This window comes from Melopsittacus undulatus, chromosome 10, assembly GCF_012275295.1.
Source record: "Melopsittacus undulatus isolate bMelUnd1 chromosome 10, bMelUnd1.mat.Z, whole genome shotgun sequence".
Taxonomy (NCBI): domain Eukaryota; kingdom Metazoa; phylum Chordata; class Aves; order Psittaciformes; family Psittaculidae; genus Melopsittacus; species Melopsittacus undulatus.
In genome coordinates, this window is record NC_047536.1 from 12,694,211 (window position 1) to 12,717,382 (window position 23,172).

Genomic DNA, 23,172 nt, shown 5'->3' on the forward strand with positions numbered 1-23,172 from the left:
CACGTCGGGGAGGCGGGCGGAGGGAGGGAGGGAGGAGGGAAAGGAGGAGGGGAGGAGGCGGCCGCCGCCGTCCTCCATTTTGTGGCGGGGGCAGAGCACCGCGGAGCGCGGCGCTGCCCGGCGGAGGGACGGGGCGGGAGGGCGCGGGGGGGCAGACAGGAGGCGGGGGAGCGAAGTCCGCGGAGGCAATTAGCGGTAATTAACGGAGGGGGCGCCGCGGCGGTGGCGTCGGGCGAGGCGGGACTAGGTCAGGGTCTCTGGCCGGCGGCAGCAGGAGGAGGAGCGGCGGCAGCGGCAGCAGCAGCGGGGGGAGCGGGTTAGCCGCCTCCGCGGCCCCCGGAGGGGCGGCTGTTGACTTCCTCCCGCCCGCGCCCTCGCCCCTTCCAGCCCCCGCCGCGGGCGCGATGGCAGTTGGCGGCTGAAGGAGCCCCAGCGCCCTCCCCCGGACGAGGTAAGGGCAGCGGGGGGGGCGCGGGGGTCCCGCGGGGGCAGGGGCCGGGGCGTCTGCCCGGGAAGTTCCCGGGAGAGGGGGAAGCGGCGGCTCCCCCGCAGAAATGCCCCGAGTGGGGGGGGGGGCAGGGGCCGAGGAACCGTCTGCAACCGGGATTGTCCCGGTGGGACGGGGCGGGAGGGGCACGGCGGTGCTGGAGCTCCGCGGCCTCCCCCCCGACGTGGGTGCCCCCGGCGGCGGCGTTGGGAAGCGGGACCCCCCCGGCCGGGCTGGGGTGTGTGCGGGGTGTTGGGGCCGGGCAGGGGGGAGCCCCAGCGCCGCTCGCTGCCGTGGCTGGGCTGGTTTTGCAGAAGTGGGTGTGCCGAGAGGCGGCTCAACAGGTCCCGACACATTTCGCTGAAAACTCTACTTTTGCGGAGCAGAATTTATCGCAATTCGGCCGTTTTCGGCGCTCGCCGCTTTTTCCTGCTTCGGGCAGAGTCTCGCGTCTCGTTTTTGACGCGTTCCGTGCACTGGGTGGCTCGCTGCGGTTTTTTGGCGCTGGGGGAATTGTCAAACGGAATAACGACATCTCCCCCCTTCGTGTCGGAAAAGCAAAAACCCAAAAGAGGGCAGAGCGGGGGGCAGACGGTTGTAATTTTTTTCCCTACTCGCTGCCCTGGTGTCCACCTTAAATGGCCGAGCGATGCTTCCGTGCCCGTTGTGAGCCATGGGGTCCCCGGGGGCTCCCGGTCCGTGCCGTCTGCGGTGATCCCAGCTGGAGACAAGGAGCCGGGGGCTGTGCAGGAGGGTGCTGAAGGCTCAGGGAGGGGTTTGCGCTGAGCTGCGACCGCTCGGGACGCTCCTGCCCACACCGGACCGCGCTGGGGCCACCTTAAATTTCTTCACACGTGGGGAGTTTTTGTTGATCTCGGCCCGCTTTGGCGCACAGAAATAGCTCCGCTGGTCGCAGCCCGGGGACGATGGGCGGCGGGGCCGGCGAGCAGGACCGCGACCGGCGTGTGAGCACCGTGGGTTTAACGGCAGGATGGAGCTGGGGCTCGGGCATCGCCGCCTCCCGCGGCCGCTGCCCGTTCTTGGCTGGGCGCTGCCGGCGTTAGGCCGTAGGCAAACACCATAGGAAAGTTTGCCGGAGGGTTTACAGTTATCCGCTAAATATTTGTGCTCTGTGCCGAAAATAGACTTAGGAAATACAGACAGATGAAGCTTAGATTTGTTGTCGGTGTGAAGATATGTTCGGTGAATAGCCCTGAGCTGTTAAAAGTGCTTGGAGCTAATAAAAATCCTACTTTATTTTTAGCGAGCTTTTATTTATAGATTGGGGGTGTATTTAAGGAATTGGGTGGCGTTTATTTCAAGATTCACGAATTGTATTTTAAGCAGAACCTGTGCAAAGATAGGAAATGTTGTGTTCTGGGGCGGAGGGGTCGGGTGGCTCCTGGTCAATAACAGACCGGTTGGATTTGAGCTGCTGGGAGGTGCAGTCTTGGAGAGTCAGCTCCGGAGCTTTGGTACCTGTTGTGGGTGATGCATTGGAACCTGCAGGGAGAGGGGGAGACCAGCTTGAGAAAGCTGGTGAATGTCGTTCTCCCCAGCCCTGCTCAGGATGTAATTAAGTACCAGGGGAAGTTACTGTGCAAAAACTGTAAATTGGGCACTTGAACAATTCTTGTGCTTCCTTCCTCGCTCGGATGCGTGACAGAGCCAGCGAGTGTGCTCAGAGAGATGTCGTAGGCTGTGGGCTGATGGTGAGGTGCATGCAGGCAGGCTCTGCTCCATCCGGGCTCAGCAAAGCTTGAAGAATCAAACTTCGTTGTTACCAGTCAGAATTACACATAAAACCAACCCGACCCAAACACAAACCCCCCAGAACAGGGGATTTGGAAAGCATGAGGCACATGTCTGCTCATAGTTCGCTTTGCTGTTCTCTTGTTGTCAGAGCAGCCAAACCAGGTTTGCCAGGTTAATCGTTGGGACTATGTTCTTAAGCTGTTATTAAGATGTCCTTGCTGTGCTAACTTTGAATGCTTCTCATCTTTTTATAGCTAATGTTAAAGTAATGGATTCCAAAGAATTGCTTAACTCGTCGGATCAAGGCGAAGCAAGGAAAAATGCGCTCATCAGTACCAAAGGAGGGATCGTGATGGACTTTCGTCCACCCTTCAGGGGTGGAGCTACTGTACAAGCCCCTGTGTCTACATCTCCTCTCCCCACATCTTCTCAGTCAGATTCCAGCCAGCAACCTGCTTTGGCTGACTTCTCGAAAGGATTAGCAAACAATGTGCCTCCGCCAGACCTTTCCAAGGCAGTGTCACTCTCGATGGGACTGTACATGGGTGAAACTGACGCGAAAGTGATGGGAAACGACCTTGGATTTTCGCAGCAGGGCCAAATCGGCATCTCTTCTGGAGAAACGGACTTCAGGCTCCTGGAAGAAAGTATTGCGAGCTTGAACAAGTCCTCGAGCCTGGCAGAGGACACCAAGGGAGCAATATCCTCTGAGGTGCCGCTCGAGCCGGAGTTCCCAGGCATGGCTGGCCGCAACGTCCCGTTAGAGTCAGGAACTGCAGTCCAAAGCCAGGTTGGCTCGAACGGTGGCAACTTGAAGTTATTCTCTGAAGACCAAAGCACCCTGGATATTCTCCAGGATTTAGAATTGCCACCAGTGTCGCCTGGCAAAGAGCCCAATGGGAGCCCATGGAGGCTCGACCCGTTGCTCGATGACGGCGGCCTGCTCTCCCCTATATCTGCGGATGATGCGTTCCTCCTGGAAGGAAGCCTGGGTGAAGATTGCAAGCCTCCTATTTTATCTGACACTAAACCTAAAATTAATGACCGTGGTGACCTTTTACCCAGTTCCAAAATGCCAATGCCTCAAGTGAAAACAGAAAAGGAAGACTTCATTGAACTCTGTACTCCTGGCATAAAGCAAGAAAACATGGGCCCAATTTACTGTCAGGCAAACTTCTCCGGGTCGAATCTGCTGGGTACTAAAGTCTCTGCCATATCCATCCACGGCGTCAGTACCTCTGGGGGACAGATGTATCACTATGATTTAAATACTGCATCGCTCTCTCAGCAGCAGGATCAGAAACCAATTTTTAATATCATTCCATCTCTTCCTGCCGGTTCAGAAAATTGGAATAGGTGCCAGGGATCGGGAGACGAGACGCTGGCTCCTTTGGGAACGCTCAACCTTTCTGGCAGACCTGCTTTCTCTAATGGCTATTCAAGGTAATTAGTTTTTGTTGCTCTTTATTAAAATACTCCAAGTGTGTTGAGCACAGCTGTTTGCAGGCTGGGGTGGGGGCTTGTTGCTTGGGTTTTCTTTCCAAATCGATTATCCCTCTTTCATTTGTCGTGTGTGGCTGGTCAGACATCACCGGGGTCTGTCTGCTCCATAGCACAATGGCAGCTTTAAGCCACTGTTCAACTATTGGTCTTAAAGGGCAGAAGAGAGGAGGGGAGCTGGTGTGCTGTAGAAAAGAAAGAAATAAAACCCCCAGGTTACAACCTAGAGGGAAAACTGAGTATGTGGTAGAAGGATCTGTACACGAGGCAGTATAGAAGGAAGTATTTCTGTGTATACAAAAGTGGCTTCATTCCCAAGGGTTAGAGGATCAATCACTGTGGGTTTTTTTTTCCCTCTTTGTGTTACTTAAATGTTGTGCACAAAAATAACTTGGTTGCTGGGTAAATTTCTAGAATTGCATTTAAGCTGAACTAGAGTTTTAGCTTTGCTTCGTGTTGCAGTTACCTTACATGGACAAGAAGATTCCCAGTAGGAGATACTCAGTGGTTTGTTTAATAACTGCATTTAAAGAGATAAGAATATTTGCAGTGAGATTTTAAACATACCTGGAATTTAACTCTTCATTGAGCTGCAGGAGGGTTTGCTCAGGGGGCACTTGGTGAGAGCAGGGTGGTTTAGGGGAGCTGCTTAGTGCATCTTTCAAGTGACTTTGGAGCAGGGCTTTCTGCAGGTAATTCAGTGGTACATAGTCAAGTAAAGCCCTTTTCTCTGCCCCTCAGCAGTTAGGGCGGTGGTGGCAGCTTCGTCGCTTCGTAGCTGTGCACATCTGCTCTCACAGCCGTGTACGGGTCTTTGTCTCAGTAATAACACCTGGTTGTACGTTTCCCTTACCTGTTCTTTGTGTAAGATACGCTTGCACAAATGCAGAGCTCAGTCTCAGTGGTGGAAGAGGTTTTTGCTGGTTTTCTGATGACTCTTAGTTAGAAAATGGCTCTTCAGGTCTGTGTACGTGGAAGCAGTAAGTGTAGGCTTCCAATGGAGGGTCTGGTTTAGCTTTCTGGGTTTTCCTGCCCCACTGATGGATTGGTCCCTGGAGTGTCCTGGGGGTCCCCAGGGGGTGTGTGCTCCATTTTCCCACAGCTGGAATGAGGGGTGTGGGGAGTTCTTTGTTTCGGGAAGACAACTTTCAACTTGTATTCTAGATTTTTCATCGTTTTTGTCATGAATATATGTGGGGTTTTTTTTTCTGTGAAGTGTTTGAAGCAATTTGCAATGTAAGGAACCTGGAAAGAAAATGGGAATTTGTGGATAAATCCTCCTTTGGTGTGTGAATATCAAACGTGCCTTGTCACTGACTTTTAGAGAGTAGAACTCCTCTGTACTAACATTTTACATGATCAGTCCAACTTCCGTGCTGTTTCTTGCTTGTCTCATGCAGGGGGTGTATTTGCTCACTCCATCTTTAGTGGCAATCAGGATAAAGTCTGTTTCAAAGCAAGGGGAGCTGTTTCTGGGTTTGGGAGATGAATTGCAGTGACTGAGCAACCAAATCCCTTGTAGATAATGGGAGCGTCACTTTTGAGAGCACTTCTGTAAAGTTCATGCGTTGTTTTTGTCTTATGGGACTGTATGGGTAGAACCAAGTGTGTTCATGGGTGAATGGGTTACACTGGTGTTTGCCTGGCTTTTGGGGAATGCCATAACCACTGGGTTTGTATTGTGGGTTTCTGATAATGTCATGATGAAAAACCCACCCAAGCTCCTACCTCTGGTGCTGGAGTAGGGAGGGCACGAGTGGTGAATGTTACTGTTGTGTCACACAGCAGCCCTGAGGAGGTGCTGAGGGTGTCAGGGTTGAGCAGACAGTGGGCAGGAGGGGGCTGTAGGTTGGTAGGATGGGGCTGGCAGATGTCCTTCGCACAGCGAGTGCCTGTGGTAGGCACAGGAGCATCCTCAGCATCTGCCTGCATCCGGGGCAGGGTCCACAGCGCTGTGCTGCCAGTGGTGACATTGGTGCTCCCTGCAAGGTCATCTGGGATTTTACTGCTTTAGTTTGCTTTACAGTAATGGATTATCTTTTTCTTAATCTAAGGAGCACGTAAAGAATTTGGGGGTGGCTCCTGGTTGAGTTCTGCATAAGAATTCATTCTTTCTAGCCTCTATGGGAGCTGTTCTTCCCAAGGTTTTTTGCACCTAAAACCACCAAGTTCAATTCTAAAACCAACGTGGTTTGGGTCTACCTTGTTTTTTTAGCCTCCCCCATAAAATGGAGGCACCCCCATCTTCTTTGTGAAAGGTTTGAGGTACTGATGAGCCCTGGGCTTGAGGCAGGAATTCTCTTTCTTCCTGAACATTGTCAGCAATATCTGGTCTAAACCCAAGGAGTCTTGGGGTGGGGGGAAGGGATACTGTGGATTTGTTTGTTTATCTTGCAGAAGACTCAACAAAGTTGGCCTTTGGTTTGGAAACAAAGGGAGGACCCTCCTGCTGGATTCTGGAGACTGCTTTCTGTGTGTTGCTGTTAGGTGCTAATTGTGCCAGTGGAGGCTGGGATTTTGGGAATTCAGAACAGTTAAATTTCAATTCCCAATAGGAAATACTTCCGTGTTGGTCGAATTATTTGACTTTTCATAACATGTTAATGACCCACTACACACATGGGGAGAAGAGCTGCAGTTTGGTGTTCAGGTAGTGTTTAATCCAAGTGTTTTAATGGGCAGCACACGATGTCTCTTTATAGTCTAGAATTGATGTCATGCAATGTTTTGAGTGCTTTTGCTTGTAAGGATCGCACCACATGTGGTCTTTAATGAGACAAGTAATAATCAGGACTGAGAACACTAATGCCTTTTCCTGTGAGCAGGAGGAGGTGTTGGGAAGTTAACAAGCAGAATCCAAACCTTGGGAATCGGCTCGATGTGAACGAATCAGGGATAGTCAATAGGCTGCTGCCTGTATCTCCAGCTGCTGAAGAGCCTGCCAGTGCTTGTGCTCATGTGCTGCAGCTCAGTGTTGCAGCAGCTGGTGCTCACCATCTTCTTGAGCAGCAGCAGGACAGCTGCTTTGGCAAGCTCTCCATCAGAGCGAGTGAGCTGCCGATGGATCACAGTGGAGCAAACCGAAGGAAAAGGTGGAATAGGGTAAGAGAGAGGAAAAAGTAGGCACGTGGAGACGATTTGCCTTGGATTTTCTTCATTAGAAGTGAGATGGCATCTGGAAGAGGAGGAAAGCAGGCTGAAAGCCCATTGGTGAATGCCTCACTGAAGAACTATGGGGTTCAATGGTGTCTGTGTCTGATGGGATGTTATTTGTAATTTATTACAGAAACACCAGTGAAAAATGTTAAATTTCAAGGAAATGGTTTTAGCAACACACATTCAGTGGGCTCTTGTGTGGGATTTACATTAAATCCATCTCGGCTTCTTCATTCCTCTGACTTCCTGGAGATGTGGCTTGTTGTGGGGGGAGTGAAGGGCAAGGAGAGCCAGCACAGCGACACAGGGGTTTCTGTGCGCTCTTTCTCTTAGCCTACAGCCAGACTTTACAAAGCTGGGCCCCATTGGCAGTGTTACGGCTTCTCCTGTTACATTTGAAATCGTTCCTAGTGCTTAAGCTTGTGAGGGATAAGGATCATTAAGGAAGTTTAAGAAAGGGCAAGAGCTGAGGAAAGTCGTGAAGGAGGAGGAGAGTCTGGAAGGCAGTAGAAGCTCTGCTGGTTGGTTGCAGTCCAAAGCCTTCCTCCCAGGAGAAGTTACCTTTGTGCCATTACTCTGTAGCGGGGATTCTCCTTAGACTCAGGCATTTTACTAGAAGGAAGGGGAAAGCAGTGATTGTTTGCTAGAAATGGTAAAGGTCAGTTGTCCGTTTGTCTTACCGCATTGTTTCAGCTTGGATTCCGGCCAGGGCCGGTGGCTTGGCACGGTCGGACACAGTGCTTTAAATGCAGCCTGACTCAGCAGTAAGTGATGTGTGGTACATAGGGAAAGATGTCTTCCTTAATAATTCAATTTTGATATAAAAACCAGACTTATTTGCAGTGCTTGGGGATTCAGGAGTCGGTGTTGTGATTTGTCAGCTTAATGTAATACTGTACTTGGGTTTGGAGTCTTGGAAATGCATGACAAAACATGTAATTGCTTTGGCAGAAAGGGATGAATTGGGAACGTCCTGCAGAATGTGCTGTAAGGCACTGTGAAAAGGTAGCTAGGTGAATACGAGGTCATGGAAGGTGGGATCTGCTTTTCCTAGTTCTGGCTGCTCATTCAGCCAGCTGATAGCTGAGAAGGTTTTTATAAGTCCAGCCCAAATTGTTAACTCCTGCTAATTTATTTCCCCCTGCAATGATCTCTATTTTAAGCCTAGTTCTAGCTTTGAAAGCACCAGCTGGATTTTGTTGCCCATTGCAATTTTTTGGTCCATCTTAAATAATGGTTGGACCCCACTGTACGCTTCAGCTGCCAGTGAAAGCAAAACTGGCGCTGAACCAGCCCTTCTCACAGATCTTTTCGTATATGTGAAATATATGTATTGCACAACTCCTACATCATGTATTTATGGTGATAAAGATGACTTTCACAGAGTGAGAGAAAATTGTCTTGGAGATGCAGATGTCCATTCTTTGACTATTACTGTTCATTCTGGAAATGAGCAAGTGGTAACTGTGCTATGTGCATGTGTAACTGCAGACTGGAATTATTTCTATATTTTAAAAGGTTACCAAGTCATAGAATCATGGAATGGTTTGTGTTGAAGGGACCTTAAAGCTCACCTAGTTCCAACCCTCTGCCGTGGACAGGGACACCTTCCACTAGAGCAGGTTGCTCCAAGCCCCATCCAGCCTGGTCTCAAAGTCCTTCTCTCTTCCCAACTCTCTTTTTATCACCACCACCTACCAGATGGGCCTTTGAGGGCTTCCTGTATTGTGCTTATGCATTTTTTAAGTGTAACTTGCCTAACCTCAAGTAGTGAAAAATGCCAGAAGAGGAGCCAGGCGCTGCTGTCTTGGATGCAATCCTCGTACCAAAGTTTACACGTTGTAAAATCAGAGCTGTTCTCTCTTACTTCCATACTCAATTCAGTATCTCTGTCCATGAGCATTACTCACCATTATTGAGATAAGTAATGTATCAGTGTAATCCTGTTTTCAATGCAAGTAACAAGCAATGGGAGAAGCTTTGTAGAGCTGCAGTTCCGATTATCTTGGTTTTGTGAGCTAAAATAACTGTCGCCTGTCACCTCTGGCACACAGAAAGGAACTTTAAAACGCGTTCATGAAATGACCAAATTTTAACTGTTCTTAGAAGCACAGAAACAGTGTGTGTGCAACAAGGTAGTTTCTGGGAAGACTGTTGAGCTGTGCAGCACAGCGTGCCCCGGACCCCGGGAGCCTGTTGTGTTAAGCTCCCTTTGGTTTTATAGTCTTTGTCTCCCAGAGTCTGGCAGTGTACACGAATTTTAATCTTATTTACTGAAGTATTAGTGCGCTGCATTGTTGCCTGTACCGATTATTCGTGTTCTCATCACAGCGGGCTTCTGACCGATTCACTATAGTATGATACCCACTTATAATACAGCCTCTGCTTAAATAACCAAAACACTCATAGACCAGGAGTTAATCCTGTTCTCAGTGCTGGGCTCTGGAAATACTGGGCAGATGCTGTCAGTGGATGGCCTCATCCCCGTGGGACAGACATGAACCAATACAGCTGGAACAGATGACACACACACAAAAAGAAGTATTTTCAGCTCATTGTCTTGGCACTGACTGTACATCAACTGGCTTCAAGTATCTGTGGGAAAAAAACAGCAGTGCACAAACTGCATTTGCTTTACCCATGTGTGAGGGCAGAGAACCTGGGACTGTGGCTTTGCTGGCCACCTGCAGGCGCATCAGATCATGGGGTGTGCTCCAGCCCTTCGGTGTCACAGACTTAATTACAAGGGGCCTGGCGCACTGTGGACGAGTGGCTCTTGCTGCTGTCTTGTGGGGGGACAGGAGGGTGCAGGTTGTCCCCCGTGTATAACAAGTCCAGCATCTTGAATGACATCAGGTACTGCAGGGGTGAATAATTGCCCTCCCAGAAGTGGTGTGTTGGGTTGGGAAAACAATTTAGTGCAATTACTCTGCTTCTCCTGGAGGTTTTTCTTCTTACCTCATCTTCACTACAAAGAAGGTGCAATGTTGAGCACATGCCTCCTGCATCCTTACCAGGCTCGCCTTATGCCAGCCTCTGCATGATGTTTATTGCCAGCTATCTGGCTGAAATGATGTCTCCCAATATCCAAGCCGTGCCCTCTATTGCCTGGAATACAACCATATGTACTGTGACAAAAGACATCCTGCCACCCCTGTGGCCCACACCGCTGGGCTTATCACGTGGCAGCTTCCCGTGTCCCAGCGGTGCGTCCTGGCAGGAGCACAAGGTGGAACTGCAGCTTCACAAGCCCTTGTGCGGGGCGCGGCGATGCTGGCCAGCACCTGGGGCTCCGTGTTGTGACATAGGTGATGTCAGTTGTTCTGGCTGCTCTTGTGTGAGGCTTCAGTTGAGATTCCAGGACACGGTGTTACTTACCCAGGATATCATGTAGAGATTTATAATAATGGTTCCTTAAATCAATAATCACTACAATTGTGTGGATTCCTGGAGGAAATTCTGCTCTTCAGAAGTCGTCTTGACATCTTCTGTGGAGTACGTTTCTGTACCCGCCAACTGCATTCTTAATATAGTCTGTATCAACTGGTTATCATTAAAGCTCCAAGTTCCATCTGTACCTGTGGAGCACACAACCCATGTTGAGTCCTCCTAGAAAATTACAGTTCTGATGCACTTTGAAAACGAACCAACAACCAACTGCTAATGTTTTGTTGTATGTTGTTATACACCGCTTCCACTTTCTGATGAAATACCTCGATTTCTTGAGATCACAAAGGCAAAACTGCTGATGGGGAAGGATTTCCAAAATAATAATAATGTCTGTCTTGAATTCAGCTCCCTGCTACTGTAACTGAGTTAAGAAACCGAGTTCCATTTTAGATTTTACAGTAATGCATTCCTCATGTGATGTGTAATAGGTTTGTACAGATCCTGTGTGTCAGGAAACAGCTGGAGATCATGATCATATTTATGCATCACGGTCACACAAGATTTAATATGAAACTGCTGAGCAGCAGGGCACAACTTACTCTTCTGTTGCTTTATTCACATACTTCATGTTTCTGGTTGCTTTCATTTGCATAACTGAGTGTTAAAGAAGCAGATACTGCTCAGGATGCTCGTGTTCTTTAAAAAAGAAATGGGGTCACAAATGAGTTGTTTGCCTCAAAATAGTGCCCAGGAAGCTCTGGGTATTGGCTGCACTGTGTGAATAATGGAGTATCAACCATGGATGTAGTTTATACAGATAAGCAAATAATGGCAGTGATTTTATAGCTTTGTGGGTTGGTGTTCATTTTTGTTTGTTCTGGTTTTATTTTGGAGGATCACAGATTATCAGACTCTCAAGAAAAATGGGAAAAAGTCCAAAAGAAAACTGGGGGAAGTTCTGTAATAGTGGAAGGTATCCCTGCCCATGGCAGGGGATGGGAACTGGATGAGCTTTAAGGACCCTTCCAACCCAAACCAGTCTGCGATTCTGTGATTTGCCTTTACCTAAATGATCTGTGGTGGGCTTCTGGGTACCTGGGGCACTTGGGTCTTGCCTTGTGTTAGGGTGTGGTGTTCTGGTGGGTTTTCTGTCTGTTCTGTCTCTGGCTATCTGAATTCCTGCTTCTCCTGGAAGCGGCATGATAAAATCACATGTGTCCTTGGGGCAGAGGGTCCAGTGTCTGTGACAGGAGAGAGCAGCTGATGGGGTTTATTTTTGTTGTCATCGCTTGGAGAACCTGCTCGCCTGGTCTGTGTGTCTGTGTGGTCATACGTGGTGGTGCAGGAACAGGCTCTGGTATGACTCCATGCGGCAGAGGAACTGGAGTGGTGTGGCACTGGGTGTCAGCAGTCTGGGGGAGCCTGTGTCTGTGCTGCTCTCCTGAGCTGGGTTTAACTACTTAGACTCCATTCCCAGATGCTGTTAAAGAGAGGAAGACACATGGAATGGCTTGGAAGGGGGTTGGATGTCAAAACAATGCCTTATCAGGAAAGGATTCTGTGGTGTTTCGTGTCACTTAAAAATGGGTGTGTATGAATACAGGTATAATGTGGCATCTTAAATAAAACGTATGGATTTTCTGTAGCTTTTCATTTGATCAGATGATGTAAATTGGTATCGATATGTTTTAAATCAACGCATCTGCTCCATAGGCACATTATGTATCATTGTATGCCCATGTATTTTTTCCTCTTGCCTATTTTTGTTCATTTCCCATGATTCTATGGCTCTTTCTAAGAGTTTTCCATTACCATTTTGAAACAATAACTTACTGAAGCCATCAGCTAAAGGTTTCTAATGAATCAGTGTTGAAAACATGCATGTGCTGCGTTCCCGCATGGGGATTTGTTAGGCAGGAATGCAGTCCATGCATGTTAACTCAGCAGACACTACAGATCCGTGTCCTAGTTTCAGTTTGCATGTTACCTGGCTGTTTCCTTCTCTCTCATTTTTATTCTCGTGGGTTGCTTCTGCATATAATGGTTGAACCCTTATTTCAGTGTGCACTTTTCGTGGGTGTGTTTCAATGGTCCCCTCTGTTAGATCCCAGAGGAGAACAGCTATGATGAGGCTGAGGGCTTGCACTGCTTTTTCTTACTTCCTTACTTTCAGTAAGAGAAATGCCTGTGTTTGCATTTAGCTCAGTAGGATTTGGGTTTAGGAATATGCTAAATGTTGTATTGAAGAAATACTTGCTGTGAAAAGAGTGGTTTTAAATGGAATAAAATCTGAAGGAAGAGTGAAAGGTCACAAGTTGCACTTTCCTGAAAACAGACGGGTTTGTTTTCACTGCCGTGCTCGGATTTCCAAACAAACACAGAGTAAAACTGATTTGTAAAGAATGACAGTGGGTCTTTCTTGTCTGCTAGTTTTATACATGATGTAATCCCCTTTTGGTGGAAAGGGGAGACTTGTAATGCTTTTTGTCTCGTTTGCTTTCACCAAATGATTACAAGAAAAATGAGCATTAAATCGTATGCTCTCTCTCTCTTATTTGAAGTAGCACAAAGTCTAGAAGAGATCCCCCATGGCAAATGCAGTCTGCAGACAAAAGAGCTGCTATGCTAACACGTATTTCAAAGCATTTCTCTGACCTGTTCTACTGCTCTACAGCCCTGATCAGGCTTCTCAATGATCATTTGGCCGCACTGATTTCAGTGGGAAGTAATCTGTGTGAAAACCTGAGCGCTGGTCAGCTGTAAAGGCCCTAGGTTCCATTTTTCTATAGCTGTGTGAGTTCTGCCCTTCCTGCGCATGGGTTTCTGCTCAGCCCCACACATCTGCTGTTTTCTGAGCTGACACCTCCATCTCCAACAAAACCACTGTGACGAGCTCAGTGATGAGTTAGCTCCTCCGAGCTGGGGGACACAAGTCCATTCAAACCAAGTGCCGGGTTACGTGCAAGTTTCGTGCACAATTTAATAAAAATGAAGTTTAATGCAAAAGCTCCTTGTATAAAATGCAAATGTTGAACAAGTGTGAGTGCTCAGAGCTCTTTATTTTGAGCAGCAGAGCATTCTTTTTTTATTTAAGTGAGCAGTTAATATTAGGATGCCTGCAAGATTACAGTCTTAGTCACACTAGGTATTTGACAGCTACTTTCCAACCAGAGCAACTGGTTTGACAAATGAGCTCGGACCTATTTTATCTCGTTAAAGATTCTTCTTTGAAGCCTCTTTTTAACACAAAGGTTGGAACAGCTGATGCTTTATGAAATAACTATCAGGAGATTGGCATATTGCTAGCAGGGCACTTGTGTTTGTGGCTTGCCCGCTTCCACCTGCAGATGAGAGCGGGGTGGCCCAGTGGCACAGCATGGCACGGCAGGGGAGGACACAGCAGCAGTTTCTATTCCTGGCTGACCCCAGCCTCTGAACCGAGGAAGAGCTGTAAAGGAAATGCAGTATTAAGCTCTTTGACTCTTTCCAAGCATTCATGAGTGCCACCAGCTCTGCCTTCCTGCATGCAGCGTTTCAAGCGAGCAGCCCAAACCTGCCGTCCTGGTTTAAAATGAAATGAAAAGGAAGTTTGAACAGAGCACATCCCTCACAGGGGAGCCCTTAAATGTGATGGAAGTGAACAGCAGAACTGCAATCCCAGATCTCATCAACGCCATCCAGACACTCAACAGTCACAGAGGTGTTAAGTTTCCCAAACTGTGGCATCTGTGTTCTTTTGGCCTCTTGTTTGAGCACAAACCTGGGTTCCTTTTCTGGATGAGGGAGTCTCTTTCGAGGTTCTGCATTAAGGACGGGAAATGAGTGCAGCAGTTCTTGTCCACTTGTGTTTTTCCTGCTCAAGGCTATTTCTGATGGTTCTCCTTTTGTGAAGATGGTGCAACTCCTTGTCCCTGCACTGGAAGTTAGTTGATGTAAGGACTTTGTCAGTGGTTTGAGCGTTGTGGTGCATTCCCCACTCTGACAGAACCGCTGTCACAGGAGTGTGTGACATGGGATCACATCTGGGGGTTGGGTTTGGTTGTGTATTCAAAACATCTAGAGTTTTAAAACCCCCTCAAAGAGGTGGTTGGGTGCCTCCTGTGGCTACTGGTGACACTGGAGTATCCCTTCTAAACACATGGAACTCGCTTACTAAGTGATGCCTGTCGCTGGGTGCTAATTGTAAGGTAGATTTTTCCAGATTGCATTTAAAATCCTGTGGTTTAGCAATGATGATTCACCGTCATGTTGTAAGAAACTCCATAATTAAACAGTAAACTATGTCAGGATATTTATGGGATTGGGAAGTTAGCAGCCTCCCACAGGCCATGGCGGGCTCCACAGACACGTCAGCTTTGTGTTTCTGGGAAGTGTCTGTCTGTGGCAGGGTAGAGGTGTCCTACCCCGGTGCTGTGTCACCATCCAGGCTTCTGGCTGGAGCTGGCCTGGCCTCCTCTGGTGCAGCTTGAGATATCGTGAGACCTCATAGCAGCTTCCAGTACCTGGAGAGGGGCTTTGAACAAGGGCCTGTAGGAACAGGCCAAGGGGAATGGCTTGAACCTGTCTGAGGGGAGACTGAGATGAGCTCTTAGGCAGAAGCTCTTCCCTGTGAGGGTGCTGAGGCGCTGGCACAGGGTGCCCAGAGAAGCTGTGGCTGCCCCATCCCTAGCAGTGCTCAAGGCCAGGTTGGACACAGGGGCTTGGAGCAAGCTGCTCCAGTGGAAGGTGTCCCTGCCTGTGGCAGGGGATGGAGCTGGGTGAGCTTTAAGCTCCCTTCCAACACAAACCAGGCTGGGGTTCTATGATTAAAACCCAAGCTTGTGAAGGACATTGGCAGGCTGGGTGCCTGCTGCAGGCAGCTCAGCACAGGGAGTAGGCTGGAAGCAGTGTCAGGATGTCCCAGCAGGGCTCCCATTATACACCGGGCTTGGTGGGACCCAGGCAGTGCGGACGGGTGAGCCCACCTTCTGCCCTTGCCCCGTGGAGCTGTAAGGTCACCGAGAACATGGGGCTCTTGGGAAAGAGCCACCCATGCTCCTGGAAGGAGAGCACCTCCTCACCCCCTGTCCTGGGTTTCTGCAGGGGAAATCCGAGTGACCTGGATACGCTTGGGTTTTTTCTTTGCTTTCAAGTCTGTGATGTGCGTCCTTGGCAGGAGCCATTTGTAAAGAGAGAAGCCAGCGAAAAACCCCAAGTTGTCATGGAACTGTGGTTCTTTTGTGGGCCTGAGAGCTGGCTGGGGTGGGAGCGGAGGGCAGGGTTCAGTGCTTGCTTTTCGGGACAAGAGATCGACTGTGGGTGTGAGATGGAGCCTGAGCAGGGAGCGTGCAGAGGGTCTGGGGTTGCTGGTGCTGAGCTGGGTTGAGTGGTTTGGGACATTACCTGCATGGTGTTTGTACAGCATGGAGCTAGCACTGGGTCACGGGAAGGGGTTCGGGGTTGTCATGGGTGGGTGTCTGAAACCCATAGCTCAGTGCACAACAGCAGCCCAGAAGGTAAATGGGGTTTATTGGCAAGAGGGATAAAGGGGAAGGGGTTCTGGCTTGTGCTTTGCTCACGTCCCCATGGCTGTGCTGGTCCATTCCATACTGCTGCTTCCCAAGGGGCTCGGATCAGTTAATGATGTGCTACCAGAACACTTTTGTCTCCAGTTAAGACATCATCCCCAAACATCAACAAGGTAAATGGACAAAATGGAGGAGGAAAGTGCCAGCAAAAGGAGCCCAGCATGTGATGATGTTCAGTGAATCTATGGTGGTTGCAGTGATGTCTTCCTGAGCTGCATTCATTTTTCCCTCATTGTTAGTACTGGTGCATGCACAGGTGTGTGTATTCCCCCACCCCATGTGTTAAATTCCATACTTCATTTTGGCTTTAAAATTGCAAATAAATCAAGGTAATTATAGGAAGCAGGGCTCTCAGCCTGCTGCCTGGGGAAATTCCGGTGTGCCTGAGCACCAAGGTGCACTTCATCCAGCGTTCACAGTTCCAAAGACACGCAAGAAAATAAAGCCTTGTGTTACAAAGATAGGCTCCTCTGGCACACAGTTTGCAGTCAGTGATGTCCCCGTCCCCACAGACACCCCTGGGATTGCTGCAGCAGCGCTGTCCTGCTCCTGGGCTGCTGCCACGGACACACCATTGAAAGCAGCCAGGCCCCTGGTGCTGCAGGAATCAGAATTCTTCTCACTTCCATTGCTCCTTTCTCTCCAGCTTCACTGCAGAGGGGTTACAGGAGCAGATTCAATGGAAATTTAATAGGAGCAACACAGTTCTTTACAAATCCAAATGTAATCCTTAGAAATGTTGCCTACAGATACAGCTATAGTGTCATTCAGGGAGAAATAGAAATTGACAGTGTTTTACCAATCATTTATTTTGATTTATAACAAAGGATAGAACTCCTCCTCTTCTCCAGGCTGAACAAGCCTAGCTCTCTCAGCCTGTCTCCATAGCTCCTCTTTCGTAGGGAACATGACCATGTTGGCTGTTCCTCCCTTAGCAGTACTTTGTAGTACTTCTAAGCTCCCAGTTTCAAAGAAGCATTGAGCCTGGGGGGTTTGCAAGGTGGGAAGATCAGCTGTAGGGAAGGAGCTTGTTCTTCTGGGTGTGCAGTGGTGTGTGTTTGGCAGGTGGTTTGATGCTGTGGGACAGGTTGACAGCAGCCAGCCGTGGGGACAGCCAGGGTCCCTCTTCGTACAACCTCCTTGTGTGCTGAACGTTGTGGTACTTGTATACATCTCTCCTGATGCTGCGTCTGTATCAGCTTTCCCAGAACTGTGATTTCAGTGAGTAAAGCTGTTCCTGATGCATAGGCAGGGAATGACGTTGGGAACCCGTCACAGATTTCTTCCCTGAGGGTTCTTTCTAATTCTTCCTAAGCAGAAGGAGTCATTGTGCAGATACTGCAAAGCATTAAGTGCTTGGACTTACCCTCACACAGCGTGTGGAAAGTTAAGAGTAATGCAAACAAGCTGATGACTGGACATTGCATTGGTAGATGTTGCTGTTAAAATGAGAATTACTGGCTTCTCCAGCTTCTGTTTTGAAGAACTTTCCATGCCTGTAAATTAGCCCAGGCTGGGAGTAGTTGATGGCACCGTCCTCGCTGAGTGTTGGATCACTCCGGAGGGCATTGCTTTGCTCTGGTTTCTGCAGCTCAGTCAAGTTGTACTTGCAGATAACTTCAAAGGAAGTGCTTTTTAAGTCAGTATTTCAGCAGCTGTGTCCTCACTGTGATGTGTGCAGTTTGGTCATAGCAGGGTAAGAGCAAGCCACTTGCTACAGCAGCTCCTAAAGGAAGAGCTGGTTTACCTGTCACTGCCCTGGACTACCTGAGGTCCTTCTTCTCACAGCTCTTGGTCTGTGCATTTGGATTCCTTTTGACTTCACCAGCAGTAGGTGTTCACGTTAGTTTGTCTCCATTATTTTGCATTTACATCGCTGAGTGAGATGATGTAAACTGGAGAACATGATTGCTTTCGTCTTTCTGCAGGTGTTCTCTGCTTTCATTAATATGCTGGGGGTTTCATTAATATGGTGGGGTTGCTAGTTATTGCCATCCTGCATCCCAAAAATCTGAACCAAATATTTAGTTGCAGTTTTGTAACTCTCATTAACATTGATATTAACTTGGTCAAGCATTTTGGCCCACAAAAACTACTCTGTTCCCATCCTAGCGATGCTGGTTTCCATTGTATCACCAGCCAGCAATTACTGAAGCTATATACAAGTATCTTTTCAGATTTTCAGAGTGAAACATATTTAGATGAGAAGGTATATATCGAAGGGTGATATTTGATACTTAATATTCTTTAGAGAAGTAAGATGCCAGATTTGTCTCACTGTAGACATGCAAATGCAAGATGAACATTTTGACTCACGGGTTTGAGGTCTGTTGGTCAGTCCCAGTGTGTGGGATGAGATTGGAGTGTCCTGTTATGAAAGGTGGTTCATGGTAAAGTCTTTCCTTCATCAAACAGCTGGTTTTGTAATTGTCCATGTAAAGCAAGAGGAGATCCAAGCAGGTCCAAGCTGCTGACCACTGCTCCACCGGGATGTGGTTCCTGGCTGTAGTCACAGCTGCTCTTCCCGAAGGAGTCCTTGGGGGATGTGAGCAGCAGCCGCTACCCCAATGCTGGCAGGGTCAATGAGGGGCTCAAACCACAAAGCTTTGTCCACTTTAGGCAAGGAGAAGGAGCTCTTGGACAGCCCTGTCCAGGAGGGACAGAGGTGCTTCCTGTGGTCCCTGCAGCCATCACAAGGCTTCAGCTCTCATCAGCAGCATGAGCCGGTACCTGGGTTCCAAGACTGACTCCAAAGCTACGTGCTCAGTAAAACTGCCCTGAAAGCATGATGTGCATGGCTGGGTTTACTGGCCTTTCAGCTTTTGGAATATTTACAAGTACCCATCAGCAGTTCTTTTTCTCGTGAATCACAAGGTTAAACTTAGTATTAAATAGCTGAGAGCTCTTAAAAGGAATTAATGTCTGTGGCTGTGCTGCTTCTCCAGTGGTGCACATGCTCTGTGCATATACTTACTCTTGCATGGAGCCCTGAAGCAAGAGGCTTAAATGGAGAACATGGGCATGGCAGCATTGTTTCTCTTCAGTAATACAGTTCCTGCTGTATCTAAGATGCTTTGTTTGATATATAAGGGGTTTAATTTAAATATTTGGTTTTAATCCTAGTTTTTAACACCAGCCTGTCCCGATTCAGCAGTGGCTGCCATCAGTGGTGACTGCTTTTAGCATGGTCTGGTTTGCTTTTCCTTCCTCTCTGAACAGAAAACTTGGTTCTGTTTTGGATCCCCGGGTCCACTCGCCATGGTTATCAGTGGTTGGACAACAAGTAAACAACTGACTGTAAACGGGCTGGGTGCCAGTTGGCGATGAGCTACCCTCCCGCTCGGGGCTGTGTTCAGGAGAAGGCTCTTCCTTCGTCATTTCCTTTCCTTTCAAACACAAAACCCAAAACCTTCCTTATTCTTCCTTCAATTAAACAGCTTTCCTGATCTGAATACTGAAACCAGGGAAGACGGCAGAGATCCTTAGGTGCCAGGTCTGATGCGTTTTTCAGGTTAAGGTGTTCCAGCGTGTAAAGGGACTAAAAAGGAAAGCTGGAGAGGGGCTTTGGACAAGGGCCTGTAGGGACAGGCCAAGGGGAATGGCTTTAACCTGCCAGAGGGGAGACTGAGATGAGCTCTTAGGCACAAGCTCTTCCCTGTGAGGGTGCTGAGGCGCTGGCACAGGGTGCCCAGAGAAGCTGTGGCTGCCCCATCCCTGGCAGTGTTCAAGGCCAGGTTGGACACAGGGGCTTGGAGCAAGCTGCTCCAGTGGAAGGAGTCACTGCCCATGGCAGGGGTTGGAGCTGGAGGAGCCTTAAGCATCTTGCTTAATAAATCACCTCTCAGGACAGTGTTTTCTGTGCATTTTGAGCTACAAGGTAGGGGAAGGCGACTCAGAATGTGAAATGAAGCTCTCCAGGTACCAGGACACATCCGGACAGAACAGCCTGTGCATTGCACTCATGTGGCTTGATTTCTCCAATATTTTAGTGATCTAATTTAGATAATGTGAACTTAAAGATGTCTATGCTGTAAGCTGGGGAATAATGAGACTGAATGAATGCCTGTAATTGATCTTCTTGCCTGTGAAATAATACTAAAGATCTGCCAGGAAACTCACTTCCTTTCCCGTGTCCCTTTTCTTCCCCCCTCAAAATATGCTCACATATTCCAAAACAAAATACTTGTGCTGGGAAAGCTTCGGCACGTGGATTGAGGCTCGTGGTTGTGGCTCCCTTCTTTGAACAGAGGAGGATTTCTTTTTCAAAGGCACCAGCACAATGTGTATATTATTCATTCCAGCTCATGAGCTCTTCAGTCTGGGATAGATGTATGGGCAGGTCATTCTGATGGCATCCGTTCAGCCAACATTGCCTGTACCAAGGAATTACAACTGTTGGGACATTAAAGTAAGGCTGCTTTGACAGGGAACTTTACAGTATTTGTTTCTTAATCAGCTATCTTGGATATAATCTCTTCTTGGCCTTTAGTTTGAGGTCAGGAAGGAATGAGAGGATGCCTTGGCGATGATGAGGGAGTGAAGTTCTGGGTATGAACAAATGGGCACGTATTCCGAGTTTCTTGCAAGGCTTTGGAAAGTCTAAGGGAGAGACCCAACATTCTGTATCCTGGAAAATCAAAATAGCAGGGTTTTTTAGAGTGAAGACACTTTATAGGAGCTGCTGCCTTTTCCAGTGGCCTCAAATAAATGCGAAGTTAAATGCTGATTTGACACAGAAGGGTGTGAGAAGCTCTGCTTTCCACTTGCGTGCTAAACCCTTTTCACACTGTACTCCAGGACTGCACTTAACAGCTGCTTTTGAAAACAAGAATGCTTGGTAGAAATTGGTTTTGAGTATTCTGAATGGTTTTCTTCATTATTAATTTTCCATTTTAACACTTCGACACTAAAACATGTCCGGTCCATTTCCTGTCTCCACGATCAAGTCAAGATTACTTGGTGGTTTCTCTGCTCTTTTCAAGGCCTTTGTTTCTCTTAAGTGACGGTCCCAGTAGTGCTCATAAAATGATGGGTTCTGCTTGGTGGCTTTGTTAAAAATGCAGAACAGAAACAGTTTGAAAGGAATGAATTCCATTATTCCCGACTTCACAGCGCTCTTGAGTGACTCTCAGCCAGGGTAAGGAGGCTCTGGCGCTGCAGTGGGAGGGCAGGAAGCATGGGTTTATCCCATATCTGTAGAGGTTTCAGAGGAGGAAAGCTGCAGATGAGTGCATGTGGTACCAGGTGCAGCCAAGGCTGTAATGAGTCATCTGCCAGGCTCTGCAGGGTGCATCTCGCAACGCAGTGCCTTCAGCACCTCTCACTCCCACAGTACAGAGTTTGGGAAACACCTGCACGTACATGTAGGGTGTGCACACACCTGGACACACGTACATGCCCTCAAGCCTGGTCGTTAACCGCTTGCAGCCTGTTAACAACATGCTCTGTGGGTCTGGAGCTGGAATTCCCCACGTGATGTTAGCAGTGAGCTGCGGAATTTGTTTCCTCCTTGATGAAAGCCCTGAAAGTATTTCAAGTTTTTCCTCTAAAGCTTAAAAACACCACCAGCACCCTGGACTGAGGCTCAGCGCAGTCATGAGATGCTGAAGTGGGCGATTGCTTTGCCTTTTTAACCCTTGGGTGCAGACGTGCTTCAGCCCGGGGCAGATTTCCTGACCAAAGGGAGATTCTCACAACTGGAAGCCCTTCAGCAGAGCTGAAAGAAAAGTGCCAGATGCTGCAAAACCAGCGATTAAAACTGCAAGAATAAGCAATCCAGGGAAGCAGTTATCGTTCTCTCCTTGAAAAGGCCGCCTGCTTATCTCCAGTGCTTGGCCTCACTCGAGCCATCTACAACCAAGTTGAAGAACTACAGACCTTTGGCTCTGTTTGTTATTCCTTTATGGATTGTTGCAGTGGAAAAACGGTTTAAGTTGTGACTGTTCCAAGCTTTTTGAAACCGTGCAGCTTTCACAATACAGAGAAGTAGCATAAATAATGGCAGTTGGTGGGTTTGTTATTTTAGTGTTATCAGCGACAATTATTATGTGTCTCTCCTGGTGCTTGCTTTGCTTTTCCTCCGGAATCAGGGAGTCCTCAGCATCTGTGGCTTCAGAGGCCACTGGGAAGTGACAACAGGTCAACACCTTGGAGAATCAATTCTTAAGTCTTGAACAACAGAATAAGGGTTAACAGGAAGAATGTGTATTGCAGGTAGGAAAACCCATATGTAATGATGACACATTCAGCATCAGAAATAAGCAAATAAGAAACTTAAGAAAGTAATTCCTTCATATCAATTTGAGTATAATTTATATTCAGGCCTTGGTTAATCTCATCTAAATTTAGGTGTGCCGAGGTCTCAAATTTAAGAACATAATTATCCAAATCAGTTTTCTGCATTAGGCAGTGGGGGTTAGAAACAGGCTTGAATTATTCCTCGCTGTTGCCCTGTATTGACTAGGTCAGTGTTTGCTGTACCTCTTGTGGTTCCTGAAGGTGGGTGAAATCAATTTGGATTCTAAGTCTGACCCTAAATTAATGAGTTTATTTATTTATTCAAGATGTTATTCTTAGGATGTGTTTTCCCTGCTCATGGCAGGGCTTGGGTTAGATGACCTTTAACAGCCTCTTCCAACCCAAACCATTCTGTGGTTCTGTTAGTTCTTAGTTATTTCTGTTTCTCGTTTTCTGTGGCAGGGGTTTGTATGTTGACACCATCTCAGGTACATTTTCAAAACCAGTCATTTGAGACACCAGGACTGCATCCATTTTGCATGATTCAGATGCTATTGTGACTTTTAAAATCTGGTTTGTCCCTCTCAGCTAGATCCTGTTATTGTATTGCCACGAGTATATTAGATAGAGGAAACCCCCCTTGGCAAAGCAAAAGCCAAACCCATTGTGTACTGTGGGCTGATTCCATAAAACAGGCTCCCTTTCCTTGGGAAGGGCCAGTGTAGCTGCAGTGCACAATGACACCTCACCATGCAACAGCAGCAGCATCGCATGCACGGTCAGGAACTGTGCGGAGTGAATCCCTGTTTAAACCTGGGCTTAAGCACAGCCTTGGAGGAGAGCTTACTGCAACAAAGAGTGAAGTGTGCAGTTCATGGTCAGTTGGTTCCTGTGAGCCAACTTTCTTGTTTGTCAGTTCGACTTTTGTTTGATGTTCCTCAGGTGAAACGTGGAAGTGACAGAACAGAAACGTTGGGCTTGTGCCTTACTTCAGAGATTGTGGTGTAACAGATTGATGCTCAAACTGGAAATAATGCGAGTCTTTGATCATACACTTACTTATTTCACCTTAAAGTAATC

General features: G+C 47.9%; 1 protein-coding gene across 2 annotated transcripts in view; it reads left to right on the forward strand.

The window, feature by feature from the left end:
* Positions 1-241: 241 nt before the first annotated feature.
* The window catches only part of NR3C1 (nuclear receptor subfamily 3 group C member 1), a 62,088-nt gene continuing 39,157 nt past the window's right edge, over positions 242-23,172 (forward strand). The window contains exons 1-2 of one of the 2 annotated variants that reach the window (XM_034066728.1): positions 242-451; positions 2,497-3,685. In XM_034066728.1, the coding sequence (XP_033922619.1) occupies positions 2,511-3,685 (1,175 nt within the window). In that variant the 5' untranslated portion in view covers positions 242-451; positions 2,497-2,510. Of the gene's footprint in view, positions 452-2,343; positions 2,405-2,496; positions 3,686-23,172 lie in introns of those variants that run through there. The other variant, XM_005147291.3, reaches the window with a different exon arrangement.